The sequence below is a fragment of the Phyllobates terribilis genome, unplaced genomic scaffold (assembly GCF_046119375.1).
Source record: "Phyllobates terribilis strain yellow unplaced genomic scaffold, ASM4611937v1 Scaffold_11__3_contigs__length_659146591, whole genome shotgun sequence".
NCBI lineage: Eukaryota > Metazoa > Chordata > Amphibia > Anura > Dendrobatidae > Phyllobates > Phyllobates terribilis.
Genome location: NW_027362771.1, coordinates 656088909 through 656108712, shown reverse-complemented (window position 1 = coordinate 656108712; position 19804 = coordinate 656088909). Strand labels below are relative to the sequence as shown.

The 19804-nt window shown below is 46.2% G+C and overlaps 1 protein-coding gene across 1 annotated transcript in view; it reads right to left on the bottom strand.

Annotated features, from left to right (window-relative positions):
* ACAP1 (ArfGAP with coiled-coil, ankyrin repeat and PH domains 1) overlaps nucleotides 1-19804 on the bottom strand; it is a 376352-nt gene that overhangs the window by 267987 nt on the left and 88561 nt on the right. Inside the window, exons 2-3 of the mRNA XM_073654642.1 lie at nucleotides 11281-11338; nucleotides 10833-10952 (exon numbers count right to left, since the gene is read on the bottom strand). Coding sequence (XP_073510743.1) covers nucleotides 10833-10952; nucleotides 11281-11338 — 178 coding nt within the window. The remainder of the gene's footprint in view (nucleotides 1-10832; nucleotides 10953-11280; nucleotides 11339-19804) is intronic.

Genomic DNA, 19804 nt, shown 5'->3' with positions numbered 1-19804 from the left:
TCTTCCCAATGACCTCCTGTTCCCCCGCCTGTAGAGGCACAGAATCCATGAAGGATGACCATGTTCGTCAGGCAAAGCAGAGGCCGGAACTCAGTCACAAAATCGGATTGCGGTCCCGCTGCGGTTGTTTGGGACACCCTGACGGTCTCTGTCCAGCGAAGGTTGGAGAATCCCAAGACATTAGGCCTGTAGGAGAGGCTGCCCTTGGCGTTAGTGTTTCCTCTCCACAGATGACCGTGACTGTCTCCGTGGCAAGTGAAGGCCTCGGATTAACCGGAAGTTTTGGGCGTAAAGCCTTGAAGAGTAGGTATCTGATTCCCGTCTGACAACTCCAGAATCCGGTTAGGGCATTGTCAGCGGAAGGACGAGCCCTACTCAGAAACAGTCAAAATATGTCTGTAAAAATTAAGCTCCAGATTGGAGCATTACACATGAAGAAGTTCACATTCCAGGTGCTGTCTGGTTTACCCACAGGTCGTCCAGAGCCGAGAGATCTAGTGCCCACTCAGGTCTGGAGATCCTGCATGGTGTTTCCTGGGGGACAAATGAGGTACAAGGGTTGTCCAGTCCCCATATCTTCAGGACAGTCAGCAGTGTCTTCTTCTTCTTCACCAAATCTGCTAGTCGCTGACTCACTGTGCGTTGAAGTCTCCGAAGGAAGGGAAGCGGAGGCATTGTCCCCATACAGTCTCAACGATTGTACCAATGATCTGGCTTTAGGCACCGCCCCGCCTCGCAGACGTGTCATCTCAGAAACCAGACTGAAGTTGGTCCCTAAGCAAGGATCCTCCATCTCTAACAAATCTGGCAATAAGTCCATCAAGGCGATGACTAGCTTCAAGTCTCTGCACCCCTCCAACCAGGCGGAGGACCTCCAGTTGCCTCCTGAATCCTCCGGGGTGCTACATGATAAAAAATGGAGAGAGACTTTTCTGCACCCTGTAGCTGGTACTTCGCCCACTTCATTCAGTAAGCTTGGCAAAGTGTACGTCAAGGCGGTGGTTACCCCCGAGTCTCTGCACCCCTCCAACCCGGTGGAGGATCTCCAGTTGTCCCGTGAATCCTTTGGGGTGCAACCCGATATTAACAAATGGAGAGAGACATTCCTGTGTCTTGTTCCTGGTACTTCACTCACTTCATCTGTTGCTGAGGATGGCTCGATGGGAGGAAGCATCCTAGTCACCAAGATGGTGAGACCAGTTTCGTTCCCTCTAGTGGACAGAAGAGGTAATCTTCTTTAAGAGAAGGATCGGCCTCCAAATTCTCTGCAGAAAATCCTTGCAGGCTTGAAGAAGAGGGGGCGTAAAGGGGGGGTACTGTAACATCCCTGGCGGCGTGCTGGCATGGCTTACCACCTCCCACCATGCAAGACTGCCATCTTACCTATCAGTCCAGGTTGCACACTTTGCTCCAGTACCTGCTGTGTGCATGTCTCTTGTCTGATTGCTTAGGGCGGCGGCGCGGTTACTGCCTGTTTCTTATAGTTACTGTGTGAACACTCCTAATGCGTCCCCAGCCTATTGCTGTGAGTCACTGGATACTTAAACCCCCTCCACCCAGTAGGAGGCACCTGAGCAACACTTTCTTTCAGTGTGTTCTGTGTAACTGAGTTGCCAGGTCCTGTCCTGTATCTTGTCTGTTTCCGCCACCCTGGGGGCTGTATACCCAGACCCGTTACCTGTATCTGTGACTTCTAGTCTGTTTCCGCCACCCTGGGGGCTGAGTTCCCAGGCTCGTTCCTGTATCTTGTTCCTGGTTCAGTTCCTGTCTGAACAATGTCCTAGCCCGTTACTTGTTTGTCTCTATGTCCATATCTTCCCTTTTCCTGCAGTGTCTGAACCTGCACCTAACTCCAACTCGTTGTCTCTGTACTTCTGTTTGTGAGTTTAGTGTCCACTCGCTACTTCATTGTGAGTACCTTGTGTGTATTTGCTCTGCTTGTTTACCGCATCTGCAGGTTTTGCTCTGCTCTGCTTGTCTACCGCACCTGTGGGTTTTGCTCTGCTCTGCTTGTCTACCGCACCTGCGGGTTTTGCTCTGCTCTGCTTGTCTACCGCACTTGCGGGTTTTGCTCTGCTATGCTTGTCTACCGTACCTGCGGGTTTTGCTCTGCTCTGCTTGTCTACCACACCTGTGGCTCTGTTCCTGTATCCCAGTCTGTACTGGTCCCTATCCTGCCTGCGTTCCTACCTGCCAGTACCCACCTGTGTGCATGCCAGCCATGCCTGCCAGTACCCACCTGTCTGTATGCCAGACTAACCTGCCTGTCCCTGCATTCCCCGGTGTGGGTCAACAGCTGTGACCGGGGTCTGACCTGGAGTAGCACCTGGTCCCTCTGCTCGGTTCCTCCCTGGTTCACGGAGTTGACTGAGCCACCGTGTGTCCTTGGTCGGACCGAGTTCATACTTAGTCACGCCCCTCCAGGCACTCCTTGGTTCATGGTCCAGTGGGATCACTAACCACGCTCACGCCAGTCAGTCCGGGAGTGTGCGTAACACTGACAATCTAAAGAGCGATCTCTCTGCAAATTATCACCCACAGCAGAAGTAGCTTAAACAAATGCTGGCACAAGAGAAGTGCTACCAACCCATTTAAAATGCATTTGTAGTTCCCTCTGGCAGAGGCAGGGGATAATTAGACACAGACCGGCGACAATTTACATCTAGCTGTTGAGGCTTGATTCCCAGGATGTCTAAGGGAATTTTACCGAAGCCCCAGTCTGGCCGGCACAGATACAAAATATGGAATATCTCAAGTTCCATAATTCTGATAATAATGGGACTCATATTTTTAGTGACAGGGTCAGCTAAGGAACAATATGGATATTTTCCCGACGCTGTAAGCCCCTCCGGGGGACTGTGGTGCAAAAGTAACAAAATAGCAGACCGCAACTATGCCATATGTAGTCTCTACGGAAAGGTAAATTCATAACGGAAAAAGTGGTATCCCTTTCGAGCCTCTGTGAACAACCAGTGAGGAGTTATCAAAGAAGTTAAAGTTTTTAATAAAAACATGAAGGTGCATGATGTCAGCACAAGGGGCATGTGGGCAGGTCCCCTCTTCGGCATAAAAGATCCAACTTAAGATTGATCCATATTCATTGCCAGGGGGGTATAGAGACTATAAGCAATGGATCCTGTTCAATAACAGTCAAATCAATCAGTGGGACGCCCCCCCTCCAGCTAAACAGAATAGTCTCTGCGATCTGTATAGTTCGTAAGTCTTCTTTAATCCTGTTTATTTTGTGTAACCATATATTCTGTATTGAAATGTCCCCTTTTGTAAAATCTTTGTATATTTTTCATAACACTGCCTCCCTTTTGGATTAAATCTAAAATGTAATAGTCCTGTTTCTTTTGCTCTGTATTCGTTCCCTTCACCGAAGCCATATACGCTACCAGAACGCAGGCTTCCGGCCAGGCCTGTATTATATTTCAAATCTGGATTGTGGTGGCAGCGAATAATAATAATTGAGCTATCGTGAAGGTAACAGTGACCGTACGGGAGTGTATACACATATTCCATGAGTTGGAATCCGGAGGTGTGATGCCATATGCTCACTCGTCGCTTGCCGATACCTACGTAGTGAGTAGTCGGGATCGTGTGCTCGCGAATCCCTGACGAAATCCTGACAGAGTAACGGTAGCGGTGAGATATTGTGTGATCTCCCCGGTGTCATCCCTGTGGAACCCTGACAGGTGTATATTCTACCACAGGGCATTTGTATTTGTATGTGCTAGTACATGGATAATGGACTAAATACTTTTATCGTTTGGGACCTTCTACATGTTAGAACCCTCCTGTTTGTTTTTTCTATCTAGTGGTTTGCGGTCATGTGACCATCTGTTTTTATATTCCAGCTCCACCCTTCTGGCTGTGCTGGACTTCAGTGTTCTACTGTCTCTCTAGCCTGGTGCATCTGTGTCTTTCTCTGTCAAGTTCGCTTGGTCCTCTGGGACCTCTAGTACTTTTTGTCAGTGTGTCTTTTTGTGTTCTGCAACAACTTCTGTTTAGGAGGTGTCCCTTTTTTGTCCCAGTCCTTAGTTCTTTTAGGGACCCCTCCCCTTAATTCTATAGGTCTTCGTTCAGACTAGCCGAGGACTAAGGCGGGTCTGTTCACTAGGAACAGGCAGCCCGCTACATCGTAGGGATGCAGCTTAGTCTTACTGTAGGGACAGCTTTCCCCTATCTTTCCTTAGTACATGTTGCAGATCATAACAGTAAATCCAGCCCAAAAAAACTAAAAGGAAAGAAATTCGGGGATCAGTATCGTTTCCGTCCAGGATTTGGCTCAACGCCTGCAGGGATTGTCTCTGGAGCGCATTTTGTCGAACCCAAGGTAGGACTGCCTGATGTTTTTTATGGTAAACAGCAAGATTTTTTTTCCTTTAAAGATGCTTGTTTGTTATATTTTCATTTGAGACCAAGGTCCTCTGGGAATGAATCACAGCGCATTGGTTTTATTATGTCACTTTTGCGCAATGAACCACAGGGGTGGGCCTTTTCTCTCCAGCCTAATGATCCGTGTTTAAGGTCTGTTGAAGAATTTTTTTCTGCTATGGGGCTATTATATGACGATCCTGATCGAGTCTCATCTGCTGAATCAGAACTTAGACGTTTGAATCAGGGGTCAGATGATGTTGAAAATTATTGCACACACTTTAGGAGATGGGCTTCAGAAGTTAAGTGGAATGATTCGGCGCTGAGATGTTTATTTCTTGCTGTTCTGAGTGAAAGGGTTAAGGATTTGCTAATTAAATTCCCTGCATGTAACATCATCATCACCACCACCACCATGATCGTCATCACCACCACCATGAACTAACATCATAACTATCACCATGGTCATCATCACTACTACCTTGAACTAACATCATCACTACCACCATGAACTAACATCATCACCACCATCACCACCATGAACTAACATCACCACCACCATGAACTATCACCACCACCATGAACAATCATTGCCACTACCATGAACTAACATCATCACCACCATGAACTAACATCACCACCATGATCATCATCACTACCGCCATGAACTGTCATCATCATAACCACCACCATGAACTAACATCATCACCATCACCATGAATTAACATAATCACCACTGCCATGAACTAACATCACCACCAACATGAACTAATATCACCATCACCACCATGAACTAACATCACCACCACCATGAACTAACATCACCACCACCATGAATTAACATCATTATCATCACCACCATGATCATCATCACCACCACCATGAACTAACATCATCATCATCACTACCATGATCATCATCACCACCACCATGAACTAACATCATTATCATCACCACCATGATGATCATCATCACCACCATGAACTAACATCACCACCATCACCACCACCACCATGAATTAACATCATTATCATCACCACCATGATCATCATTACCACCACCATGAACTAACATCATCATCACCACCACGATCATCGTCACCACCACCATTAACTAACATCATCATCACCGCGGTGATCATCATCACTACCACCATGAACTAATATCATCACCACCATAAACTAACATCATCACCACCATGCACTAACATCATAAATAACACCAAGAACTAACCTCATCATTACCACCACCATGAACTAACCTTATCCTCACCACCACCATGAACTATCAGCATCATCCCCACCACCACGATCATCATCACATCACCACCATGAACTAACATCATTATCATCACCACCACAATCATCATCACCACCACCATGAACTAACATCATTATCATCACCACCATGATCATCATCACCACCACCATGATCATCATCACCACCACCATGATCATCATCACCACCACCTTGAACTAGCATCACCACCACCATGAACTAACCTTATCATCACCCCCACCACAGTCATCATCACAACCACCATGAACTAACCTCATCATCACCACCACCATGAACTATCAGCATCATCACCACCACCATGAACTAACATCACCACCACCATGAACTAAAACTATCATCACCACCATGATCATCTTCACCACCACCATGAACTAACATCATCATCACCACCATAAATTAACATCATCATCACCACCATGTGTTATGATCTGCTACAAGCACTAAGGAAAGACAGGAGATCTGTCCCTACAATAGAGCTAAGCTAGATCCCTACGATGTAACGGGGAACCTGATCCTGCGATCAGACCCGCTAAAGTCCTCAGCTAGTCTGAACGAAGACCTATAGATGTGAGGGAGGGATCCCTACAAGAACTAGGGACTGGGAGAAAGATGGACACCTCCTAGCAGAAATTGTAGCAGCAAAAAGACAAACAAACAACATAGAACATAGAGGTCAAAAGACCTAGCTAAACTGACTGAGAAAGGTAACAAAGCACCTGGCTAGCTTAAGAGTAGAAATTACAATGAAGTCCAGCAAGGCCAGAAGGGCGGAGCAGGATTAAATAGGCAAAAACGGTCATGTGACCAGCATAATAGGAAAAACCTAACAGGAGAGTTCTAACACCATGATCATCTTCACCACCACCATGAACTAGCATCACTACCACCATGAACTAACATTATCATCAACACCATGAACTAACCTCATCATCACCACCACCACAATCATCATCACAACCACCATGAACTAACCACATCATCACCCCTACCACAGTCATCATCACAACCACCATGAACTAACCTCATCATCACCACCATCATGAACTATCAGCATCATCACCACCACGATCTAACATCATAACCACCACCACCATCATCACCACTACCACCATCACACCACCATGAACTAACCTCATCATCACCTCTGCCATGATCATCATCACCACCACCATGAACTAACATCACCACCATCACGATCATCATCACCACCACCACGAACTTACCTCATCATCACCACCATGAGCTAACCTCATCATCACCACCACCAGCATGAACTAACATCACCACCACCATGAACCATCATCATCACCACCACCACAATCATCATCACAACCACCATCAACTATCATCACCACCATCATCACCATGAACTAACCTCATCACAACCACCATGAACTAACCACATCATCACTACCACCATGAACTATCAGCATCATCACCACCACGATCTAACATCATAACCACCACCACCATCACCACCACCACCATGAACTAACCTCATCATCACGACCACCACGATGATCACTACCACCATGAACTAAAATCATCATCACCACTACCATGATCATCATCACCACCACCATGAACTAACATCACCACCATCACGATCATCATCACCACCACCACGAACTTACCTCATCATCACCACCATGAGCTAACCTCATCATCACCACCACCAGCATGAACTAACATCACCACCACCATGAACCATCATCACCACCACTACAATCATCATCACAGCCACCATCAACTATCATCACCGCCACCATCATCACCATCACCATGAACTAACCTCATCACAACCACTATGAACTAACCTCATCATCAATACCACCATGCACTATCAGCATCATCACCAACACCACCATGAAATAACCTCATCATCACCACCATTAACTATCAGCACCATCACCACCATGATCTAACATCATAACCACCACCATCACACCACCATGAACTAACCTCATCATCACCACCACGATCATCACCACCACCATGAACTAAAACCATCATCACCACTACCATGATCATCATCACCACCACCATGAACTATCACCACCATCACGATCATCATCACCACCACCACCACGAACTCACCTCATCATCACCACCACGAGCATGAACTAACATCACCACTACCATGAACCATCATCATCACCACCACCACAATCATCATCACAACCACCATCAACTATCATCACCACCACCATGAACTAACATCATAGCCACCACCACCACCACGATCATCACCACCACGATCATCATCATCACCATGAACTAAACTCATCACAACCACCATGAACTAACCTCATCATTTCTACCACCATGAACCATCATCACCAACACCACCATGAACTAACCTCATCATCACCACCACCGTGAACTATCAGCATCATCACCACCACCATGAATTAACATTGTTACCACCATGAACTAACATCATCATCATCACTACGATCATCATCACAACCACCATGAACTAAGCTCATCACAACCACCATGAACTAACCTCATCATCACCACCACCACAATCATCATCACACCACCACCATGAACTAACCTCATCATCACCACCACCACCACCACCACGATCAGCATCACACCACCACCATGAACTAACCTCATCATCACCAATACCATGAAGTATCAGCATCATCATCACTAGCATGAACTAACATCATCACCACCATTAACTAACATCACCATCACCACCACGATCATCACCACCACCATGAACTAACATCATCACCACTACCATGAACGAAAAACACCATCATCACCATGAACTAAACTTATCACCACCACCATGAACTAACATCACCACTACCATGAACTATCATCACCACCACAACCATGAACTAACCTCATCATCACCACCACCATGAACTATCAGCATCACCATCACCACCACCACCATGAACTATCACCAACACCATCACCACCATGAACTAACCTCATCACTACCACCACCAGGAACTAACATCACCACTACCATGAACTATCATGATCATCACCACCACAATGAACTAACATCATAACCACCACCACCATCATCATCATCACCACTACCACGATCATCATCACCACCACCACGATTATCAACACACCACCATGAACTAACCTCATCACCACCACCATGATCTAACCTCATCATCACCACCACCATGAACTAACCTCATCATCAGCACCACCATGATCTAACATCATCATCACCACCACCATGAACTAAAATCATCATCACCATTACCAAGATCATCATCACCACCACCATGAACTAACATCACCACCATCACGATCATCATCACCACTACCACGAACTTACCTCATCACCACCACCATGAACTAACATCATTACCACCACGATCATCATCACCACCACCATGAACTAACATCATCATCACCACCACCATGAACTAACATCACCACCACGATCATCATCACCACCACCATGAACTAACATCCCCACCACCACTATCATCATCACCACCACCACCATGAACTAACATCACCACCACGATCATCATCACCACCACCAACATGAACTTTCCTCATCACCACCATGAGCTAACATCACCACCACCATGAACTAACATCACCACCACCATGAACTAACATCACCACCACCATGAACTAACATCATCAAGACCCAGCACCATTGTCTACCCATCCTCATCATCATCCTAACTCAGCACTATTGTCCTCACATCTCAATCATCCTAACCCAGGAAGATGATCCTCACATTAACATCATCATTATCATCATCATCCTGGCCCAGCACCATGGTCCTCACATCATCATAATACTGGCCCAGTACCACGATCCTCACATCCTAATCATCCTGACCCAGCACCATGGTTATCACATCATCATTGGGACCCAACACCACAGACCTCACAACATCATCATTAGGACCCAGCACCACAGGCCTCACATCATCATAATCATCATCTTTGGGATCCAGTACCATGGTCCTCATATCATCAGGATTGGGACCCAGCACCACAGGCCTCACATCATCATCAGTGGGACCCAGCACCACAGGCCTCACATCATCATAATCATCATCTTTTGGATCCAGCACCATGGTCCTCACATCATCATGATTGGGACCCATCACCACAGTCCTTACAACATCATCATCCATTCTGACCCAGCACCATGGTCCTCATATCATCAGGACCCAGCACCATGGTGGTCACATCACCATCATCATTAGGCTCAATCACCATGGTTGTCACATCATCAGTGACATCATCATCCTTACTTAGCACGATGTTCCACACAAAATCATTCCCACACAATGGTCGTCACATCATAGTCATCCTGACCCAACACCACGGCGTTATGTCTGTATTTGTCGATTCTGTACAGTTTAGTCTACTCCAACGGTTATTAAAGTCTACGTAAAGTATTTGTGGTTCATTAAGGCTTTATGTCTGTATTTCTGAGTCCTGTACTGTTGTAGTAGACTTATATTACCTCGGAAATAAAGACTAGAATAATGGATAAAGATCATGTTGGAGTTTTGAGAAGAAACTCGCCTGTTTGATCTGGGCTCTTGAAGTGGACTTCAGGTCTTTGCAATGAACATTAAAACAATTGAAAATCTTACTGGTGGTGTGGACCATAGTTTTGCAAGATCATGAGAACTTATTGTTTCAGGGCCTTATTGACCTCATACTAAAATTCCTAAACCCTGAGATCAAGGACAAGTTCAGTTTTGTGTACTGGTGGAGTGGACTGGATTGTTGTAAGAGAAAGCAATATGCAATTCTGCGTGGTAATGATATTCTTTAATGTGATCAACTGTTGGAGTGGAATTTATTTTATTTTAGCACAAGCTATGATTATGACTATATAGCTACAGTGTATATTATATACTGTTGGAGTGGAATTTATTTCTGTGGATTTCTGAGAATACCATGGTATTACGAGGTTATAAACTGGTAGGGTGGGCTGTATTTGCTCAGGGTTCTAACCAAAAGTGGATATTTTTAGGTCATGCACTGTTGGAGTAGACATAAGTTCTGTAGAAGTTCCTGTACTGTCCCATTCTTTACATGGATTCATCGTGGGCCGATTCAGAGGTGTCAGGGTACATGACATAACATCTGTATATCACTCGTGCAGGGACACAGGAGGGGGCACTTACTTCCAACATGGAGTCTTCTTGTGAGTGAAAAGATAATTCCCGCAGAGCACAGACAAACTGTCGGTTGGAAGAGCAGTACTGCCGTCCGCCATCCATCGTGTGAGCACAGAGCTTAACCAACTGTGAATAGACAAATGAGTGTAAGCTCCTGGGCCCAGAACATAAGTGGTGCCATACCTGCTCATTTTACAGATGTTTGGCCAGGCATATCTGGTGCATGTGGTCAGGGGGCTCCAGTCTGTTCTGATGATTCCATAAACAGGCCACACTATCTGGAATAAAAGTCTTAGAAGATGTGGTAGACGCCATCTCTAGGGATCAAGGAGCCCGGGGTTTGGTCTCCATGCGTATCCTGCTGGTTACCTGTCTTATCCACCAACCAGGAGCCAGCACTAACTACAAAACTTCCTGGCCCCCACCTACCAGTCACCCCAAATTCAAGACTGACCTTCTCTAGACGACTTTCTAAATCGAAAACTTCGGACTCCACCATTTCCATGGCTGCCCTACAAGACAAGAACAATAAGGAAGACCCATGAGATGGATAGGACGTCGAAGATCAATATGGTCCTTATGGTGGCAGCAACCGAGAGAGACAAATGATTATCTGCCACGAGGTGACGTCTAATAACTGCCATGAGGTGTCGTCCACCATGATGTTACGTCTGTCACGAGGCAATGACTGCCATGAGGTGACATCTACCACGAGGCAATGACTGCCATGAGGTGTCATCCACCACGATGTGACGTCTGTCACGAGGCGATGACTGCCATGAGGTGTCGTCCACCACGATGTGAAGTCTGTCACGAGGCAATGACTGCCATGAGGTGACGTCTACCACGAGGCAATAACTGCCATGAGGTGTCGTCCGCCACGATGTGACGTCTGTCACGAGGCAATGACTGCCATGAGGTGTCATCCACCACGATGTGACGTCTGTCACGAGGCGATGACTGCCATGAGGTGTCGTCCGCCACGATGTGAAGTCTGTCACGAGGCAATGACTGCCATGAGGTGACGTCTACCACGAGGCAATAACTGCCATGAGGTGTCGTCCACCACGATGTGACGTCTGTCACGAGGCAATGACTGCCATGAGGTGACGTCTACCACGGGGCAATGACTGCCATGAGGTGTCGTCCACCACGATGTGACGTCTGTCACGAGGCAATGACTGCCATGAGGTGACGTCTACCACGAGGCAATAACTGCCATGAGGTGTCGTCCGCTACGATGTGACGTCTGTCACGAGGCAATGACTGCCATGAGGTGACGTCTACCACGGGGCAATGACTGCCATGAGGTGTCGTCCACCACGATGTGACGTCTTTCACGAGGCAATGACTGCCATGAGGTGTTGTCTGCCATGAGGTGATGTCTGCCACAAGGAGACAACTGTTATGGGGCGGTGTCTGCTATAAGATGGCTTCTGCAATGAGGTGACGACTGCTATGTCGCGGTGTCTGCCATAAGGGTGTTTAGCATGTAATCGGAGGTGGCAGTCTAAAACCAAGTGGTGGCAGCACCACAACATTTCGGTGACATACAGTACAGACCAAAAGTTTGGACACACCTTCTCATTTAAAGATTTTTCAGTATTTTCATGACTATGAAAATTGTACATTCACACTGAAGGCATCAAAACTATGAATTATCACATGTGGAATTATATACTTAACAAAAAAGTGTGAAACCACTGAAAATATGTCTTATATTCTAGGGTCTTCACAGTAGCCACCTTTTGCTTTGATGACGGCTTTGCACACTCTTGGCATTCTCTTGATTCTCCAACTACTAATCCTTCAATCAAAGGGACTCGTGGTCACTACTCCAGCCATCTGATCACACAATATTATTTGTGAGGAGGACATGTGGTGGGTAGCGTTACATGTCAGGAAAACATGGAAAGTGGGCACTACCCACACAGTATGTACGGACCAGCACCCATATAGCTCATCCATATAGGGGCACAACCCACACAGTATGTAGGGGCCACCACCCATATAGCTCATCCACATAGGACTACCGCTCACACAGTTATATGGGTGGTGGGAACTACATATTGTAAAAGTGTGTCACCCCCAGACGGCCTCCATGGTCCATAATGTAATTAGGCCTACATTAGCATTCCTTGTCCTGCTTCTGATGGGGGCATGTGCGTCTTCATCCCTCTCTGCAGGGGGCCTTGCTGATACACAACTTTTCAGACTGGCAGGGGACCCGGCTTCTTGGACTTTCTTTGACTTTTTGAATTAAATGTACCTAATGGTTAAGGGGGTGGTGTGTGAGGACTTCAGCCTATCAGGGGCCTGATGACAAGAGACGTAGAACACAAAGCTACGTGTTTGTCATTCTCAGTTGGTGTTATGTCATGGTAGAGCTGGGATCTGCTGCTCAGGTCAGATCCTGGTGCCATTGTAGAGCTGGGATCTGCTGCTCAGGTCAGATCCTTTATGTCATGGAAGAGCTGGGATCTGCTGCTCAGGTCAGATCCTTTATGTCATGGAAGAGCTGGGATCTGCTGCTCAGGTCAGATCCTTTATGTCATGGAAGAGCTAGGATCTGCTGCTCAGGTCAGATCCTGGTGCCACTGTAGAGCTGGGATCTGCTGCTCAGGTCAGATCCTTTATGTCATGGAAGAGCTGGGATCTGCTGCTCAGGTCAGATCCTTTATGTCATGGAAGAGCTGGGATCTGCTGCTCAGGTCAGATCCTTTATGTCATGGAAGAGCTGGGATCTGCTGCTCAGGTCAGATCCTTTATGTCATGGAAGAGCTGGGATCTGCTGCTCAGGTCAGATCCTTTATGTCATGGAAGAGCTGGGATCTGCTGCTCAGGTCAGATCCTTTATGTCATGGAAGAGCTGGGATCTGCTGCTCAGGTCAGATCCTTTATGTCATGGTAGAGCTAGGATCTGCTGCTCAGGTCAGATCCTTTATGTCATGGAAGAGCTGGGATCTGCTGCTCAGGTCAGATCCTTTATGTCATGGTAGAGCTAGGATCTGCTGCTCAGGTCAGATCCTTTATGTCATGGAAGAGCTGGGATCTGCTGCTCAGGTCAGATCATTTATGTCATGGAAGAGCTGGGATCTGCTGCTCAGGTCAGATCCTTTATGTCATGGAAGAGCTGGGATCTGCTGCTCAGGTCAGATCCTTTATGTCATAGAAGAGCTGGGATCTGCTGCTCAGGTCAGATCCTGGTGCCACTGTAGAGCTGGACTTTGGCTCTGGGGCCAATGTATGTTTGGGGTGATGAGTGGCCGGCCCGCAGATATTCTGCTAGGAAATGATGTCTGAGATCTACAATGACAATCTCTGCTTCCTGCACCCACAAGTCAAGGTAAGGAGGATGCTAAATGGAGCCCGTGCCATTCTCAACCTTTACCGTACAATATCAAAGAGGGAACCAACACCAAAATGCTGATGGATTGTCAAGGCAGGAGGAGCCATGAGTCTTGTCATCTACCTGCTGAGGTCCCTTGTCCGCACACAATTTGAGAGGGGAAGGAATTGTAAAAGTGTCTCCCCCCAAGGCGGCCTCCATGGTCCATAATGTAATTAGGCCTACATTAGCATTCCTTGTCCTGCTTCTGATGGGGGCATGTGCGTCTTCATCCCTCTCTGCATGGGGCCTTGCTGATACACAACGTTTATGACTGGCTGGAGACTGGACTTTAAAGAGTCAAAGAAAGTCAAAGAAAGTTAAATGTCCTTGATGGTTGAGGGGTGGAGAATGAGTACCTCTGCCCATGAAGGGGGCTAATCCCAACAGAAGCAGAACAATAAGCCAAATGTTTGGGATTTGTAGTTGCTGTCATGTCTTGGAAGGTCTAGGATCTGCTGCTGACGCCAGATCCTGGTGCCACTACTTGGACATTTAGATCATCGACCACGTACTATTGTCACCCACTTTGGATACTCTGCTGGATTAGAGGATCAGTTCAAAAGAATAGACTTGCATTTTCCTTAGTGTTGGATTACCAGGTGGTGCCCCCAGATTTGCACCTTTTGTTATGGCAGACTCTAAGGAATCATATTCATGTTTGGTGGAATATTCTCCTAGACCTAATAAATGTTTTTTGGATTGTTCACCTGTCTGCTGTCCCTGCGTGCTCTGTCACACAAGCCGTCACAATAGCACATCCACCTAGGGGTAGCACCCATATAGCCAATGATAGAGGAGTAGCATGAAAAGAAAATGGCAGCTTCAAAGAATGGGGCAATGTGGAGAGGCCAGAGTGACTGCCGCTGAAAGGGACAAGTGAGTGATACCCTCCTTGAGATGGCGGAGAGAAAAAAATATTCTCTTTCAATAGCAGTCAGGGAGCTAAGCATTAGTGATGAGCGAGCACTAAAATGCTCGGGTGCTCGATGCTCGGGATGAGCAAATTGAAATACTCGGGTGCTCGGACCGAGCAACGAGCCCAATGTTAGTCTATGGGAAACTCGAGCATTTTTCTGGTGCCCCCCCCCCGACGATCTGCAGAGGGCCTAAAAATTGCCCAAATAAATGGAAACAGTGCTCAAGTGGCATAGGAACAGCATGGGAAGACCCCTACAAAAACTAAACCAAAATGGATTTTCCTGGGTAAAATGTTAAAGAACATCCTTTCCAGGGTAATGACTTGTATATAAGGCAAAATAAATAACCAAAAACAAAAATACTCCTCCACACCTTGGGCTATGTTCACACGTAGAGTTTTTGATGCATTTTTGCACTTTTGCATTGCTTTCAACTGTGACAAATGCATTCACTGGGAAATGTAATTTTAACATTTTACAACCTTATCTGGCCATGGAGTGTGTGACACATCATCAGACACATCCTGTTTCATTTATGAAGATAGGACTCTGAAAGTCACGAACACTATTTTTACAACCTTATTATTCTTAAAGAGCCAGCAGCCGGCTATGCTTTGTTGTTCCCATTATTAAAGAGTGGGTCTACTATACTGTTATTGCGCATGCAGTGACTGCAAGGGCTGCCAAAAATTTGAACGTAACCCAATATTCCTTTGCAGAGACATAGAGGAGGGTCCCAGTAAAAAAAATGATCCCATTATAAAGGAGCGGGTCTCCTATAGTGGTAATGCCCATGCTGTGACTGTAAGGGCTGCCAAAAATTTGGAGGAACTCCAATGTCTCTTGCAAGAAATGTAGAGGTCAGAGGGCCTCCTGAAAACAATGTTCCCATTATTATTAGGTGGGTCTCCCATACTGTTTGCCTATGCAGTGAATGCAACAGCTGCCAAAAATTTGGAGGAACTCCAATGTCCCTTGCAAGAGATATGGTGATATGGTACGTATGGTGGTGGAGGAGGATGTGGAGGATGAGGAGAAGGAGGAAGACAAGAGCAAATAGATAAAATCAGGAAGCGTATACCCATGGGAAATAGTGACCACAACATGATACAATTCCACATGTGCTTCAGTAGGTGACCAGCAAGGGGGTCACAAAAACACTGAACTTCAGCTAAGAGATGCCCTTCCCCTTATAGACTGGGATAGGATCTTCAGTAATAGGAGCACGGATAGAAAATGGGAAATTTTCAAAACAGTCCTACATAGTCACTGTAGAAGGTCCATACCTTATGGGAATAAAAGGGCTAGGAATAGGAGGAAGCCAATGTGGCTAAATAAGGAGGTCAAGAGGGCAATGAAAAACAAAAAAAGGGCTTTCGGTAAACTTAAAGAAGAAGGCAGCGAGGAAGCGCTAATATCTTATAGGGAAAAAAACAAAATCTGTAAGAAACAAATAAGAATAGCAAAAGAGGAGACAGAGAGACTAATTGCCAAGGAAAGTAAAACGAATCCCAAACTGTTCTTTAACTATATAAACAGTAAAAGGATTAAAACTGATGGCGTTGGCCCATTGAAAAATAACCTGGGTAAAATCCTAGAGGGCGATGAGGGTAAAGCGAACCAACTCAATAGCTTCTTCTCCACTGTTCTCACAAAAGAAAACAATTTATCGGAGGAAATGCAGAGTGATAAAGTAAACCCTCCGCTAAATATCACCCACCTAACCCAGGAGGAAGTTCAGAAACGCCTAAATAATATCAAAATAGACAAGTCACCAGGCCCAGATGACATACACCCCCGGGTACTAAAAGAATTAAGTAATGTGATAGACAGGCCGCTGTATCTTATATTCAAGCACTCTTTATGGACAGGGACTGACCCACTAGACTGGCGCCAAGCAAATGTGGTACCAATATTCAAAAAGGGGTCTAAAAGTGACCCTGGGAACTATAGAGCAGTCAGCTTAACGTCTGTTGTGGGTAAATTGTTTGAAGGATTTCTTAGAGATGCTATTGTAGAATATCTTAATGATAATAACTGTCTAACTCCATATCAGCATGGATTCATGAGGGATCGCTCCTGATGGCCTTCTACGAGGAGGTGAGCTCACAGCTGGACCGGGGAGAGTCAGTGGAGGTTGTAGACCTTGAGTTCTCCATAGCGTTTGATACCGTGCCACACAAAAGGTTGGTATATAAAATGAGAATGCTTGGTCTGGGGGATAATGTGTGCAAGTGGGTAAATAGCTGGCTGAGTGATAGAAAGCAGAGGGTGGTTATCAATGGAGTAAGCTCAGGGGGTGTCAGGGTTACTAGCGGGGAGCCTCAAGGGTCTGTCTTGGGCCCTATATTAATTAATATATTTATGAATGATCTAGTGGAAGGGTTACATAGTAAAATAGCAATATTTGCAGTTGATGCTAAACTTTGTAAAGTAGTTAATACAGATGAGGATAGGGCACAGCTACAGGAGGATTTAGATAAATTAGGGAGTTGGGCCAAAAAATGGCAAATGGGGTTCAATGCCGATAAATGTAAGGTCATGCACATGGGAAAGAAAAACAGCAGTCACCCATACATATTATATGGGAAACCGTTGGGGAAATCTGACATGGAGAAGGACCTGGGCGTCTTGGTTAACAGCAAATTAAATTGGAGTGCCCAGTGTCAGGCAGCAGCTGCGAAGGCAAATAGAGTCATGGCATGCATCAGAAGAGGAATAGGGGCATATGATGAGAACATTGTTCTTCCTCTGTATAAAGCGCTGGTAAGGCCGCACTTAGAATATTGTGCACAGTTCTGGGCTCCGGGGCTCAGGAAAGACATATTGGAGCTAGAGAGGGTACAAAGGAGGGCGACTAAGGTAATAAAGGGAATGGAGGGACTAGAATACCCAGAGAGGTTGTCAAAATTAGGCCTATTTACATTGGAAAAGAGAAGGCTTAGGGGAGACCTCATAAACATGTATAAATACATCAGGGGGCAGTACAGAGATCTCTCCCATGACCTGTTTATACCAAGGATGGTGACAAAGACGAGGGGGCACACTATGCGTCTGGAGGAAAGGAGGTTCCTGCACCAGCATAGAAGGGGATTCTTTACGGTCAGAGCTGTGAGACTCTGGAACTCTCTGGGAGAGGAAGTGGTGATGTCCAACTCACTTAATGAGTTCAAGAGAGGCCTGAACGCCTTTCTTGAGAACAATAAAATTACATCTTATGCTTAGTGATAGTTAATTAATCCAGGGATTTAATCTGACTGCCAGATTGGTGTCGGGAAGTGAATTTTTCCTCAATGATGTAAATTGGCCTATACCGCATGGGTTTTTTTTTGCCTTCCTCTGGATCAACGCTGCGGAATAGCTGCAGCGCACAAGAAATAGGCTGAACTGGATGGACGCTTGTCTTTTTTCGGCCTTATAAACTATGTAACTATGTAACTATGTAACATGTGTGGGTGTGAAAAGGTGCATGGGAATAGAGTTGGACCTCCCAAAAAACACCACTGGATTTGAGTTTATGTTACGCTGCTATCATTCAGTGGTGTTGAGAAGTCTGGCCCAATCCAGCCCTTGTTCATTTTTATAAGAGTCAACCTGTCAGCATTTTCAGCTGACTGGCGGATGCGCCTATCGGTTATAATTCCACCGGAGGCACTAAAAACCCGCTCTCACAAAACGCTAGCGGCAGGGCAGGCCAGGACCTTCAAGACGTAGAGAGCCAGTTCATGCCACGTGTCCAGCTTTGATACCCAATAATTATAAGGCACAGAGGAATTATGGTGGACGCTGGTATGGTTGGAAAGGTTCTCCCTCACCATCTTTCGAAACTTTTCCCTCCTTGGGAGAGTACCCCGCGCCTCTGGGCCTGTACGATGGTAGGGTCTGAGAAAACTGTCCCAGAACTTTGACAGTGTTCCCCTGTCTCTGCTGGATTGCATTTGTGTCTCTCTCGCCTGTACTCCTTGGTTGTCTAATGAACTGTGACCTCTGCAGCCAGCGTATTCAGATGGTAATTTTTTAAATAATTCCGCAACAAAGGCCTTCTCGTACTGCATCATTTTATTAGGCCTGTCCTGCGCGGGAATAAGAGACAGAAACTTGTCCTTGTAGAAGCGTCACCAACCGGTAATGACTGTCACCCAAAATTTGGACAATGTGATGGTCACGGGAAAGGCAGCGTAACATAAACTCAGCCATGTGTGCCAGACTGCTAACAGGCAAGACTTCTGTGTCCTCACCAAGAGGATGACTGACCATGCTCTCCTCCTCCTCCTCCTCCTACTCCCTGTCCTCTGGCCATCCACGCTGAACAGACGGTATGACAGTTGTGCAGGTAGTACCATCTATAGTGCAGGAAACTAGCTCCTGTTCTTCCTCCTCTTCTTCATTGTCACCCAATCCAAGTTGGGATGAGATAGGGCTGGGCTGTGTGGAATCACCCTGTATGGTTCCTTTCTCCATCTCATCGTGCTCCGTTTGCAATGCATCCTCTTTAATTGTGAGCAGAGAGCGTTTCAGAAGACAGAGAAGCAGGATGGTGACTCTAATTATGGCGTCATCGCCGCTCACCATCTTGGTGGAGTCCTCAAAGTTTTGGAGGATGGTACATATGTCTGACATCCATGTACACTCCTGAGGTCTTATGTGTGGAGTCTGAACTGAATACCAAT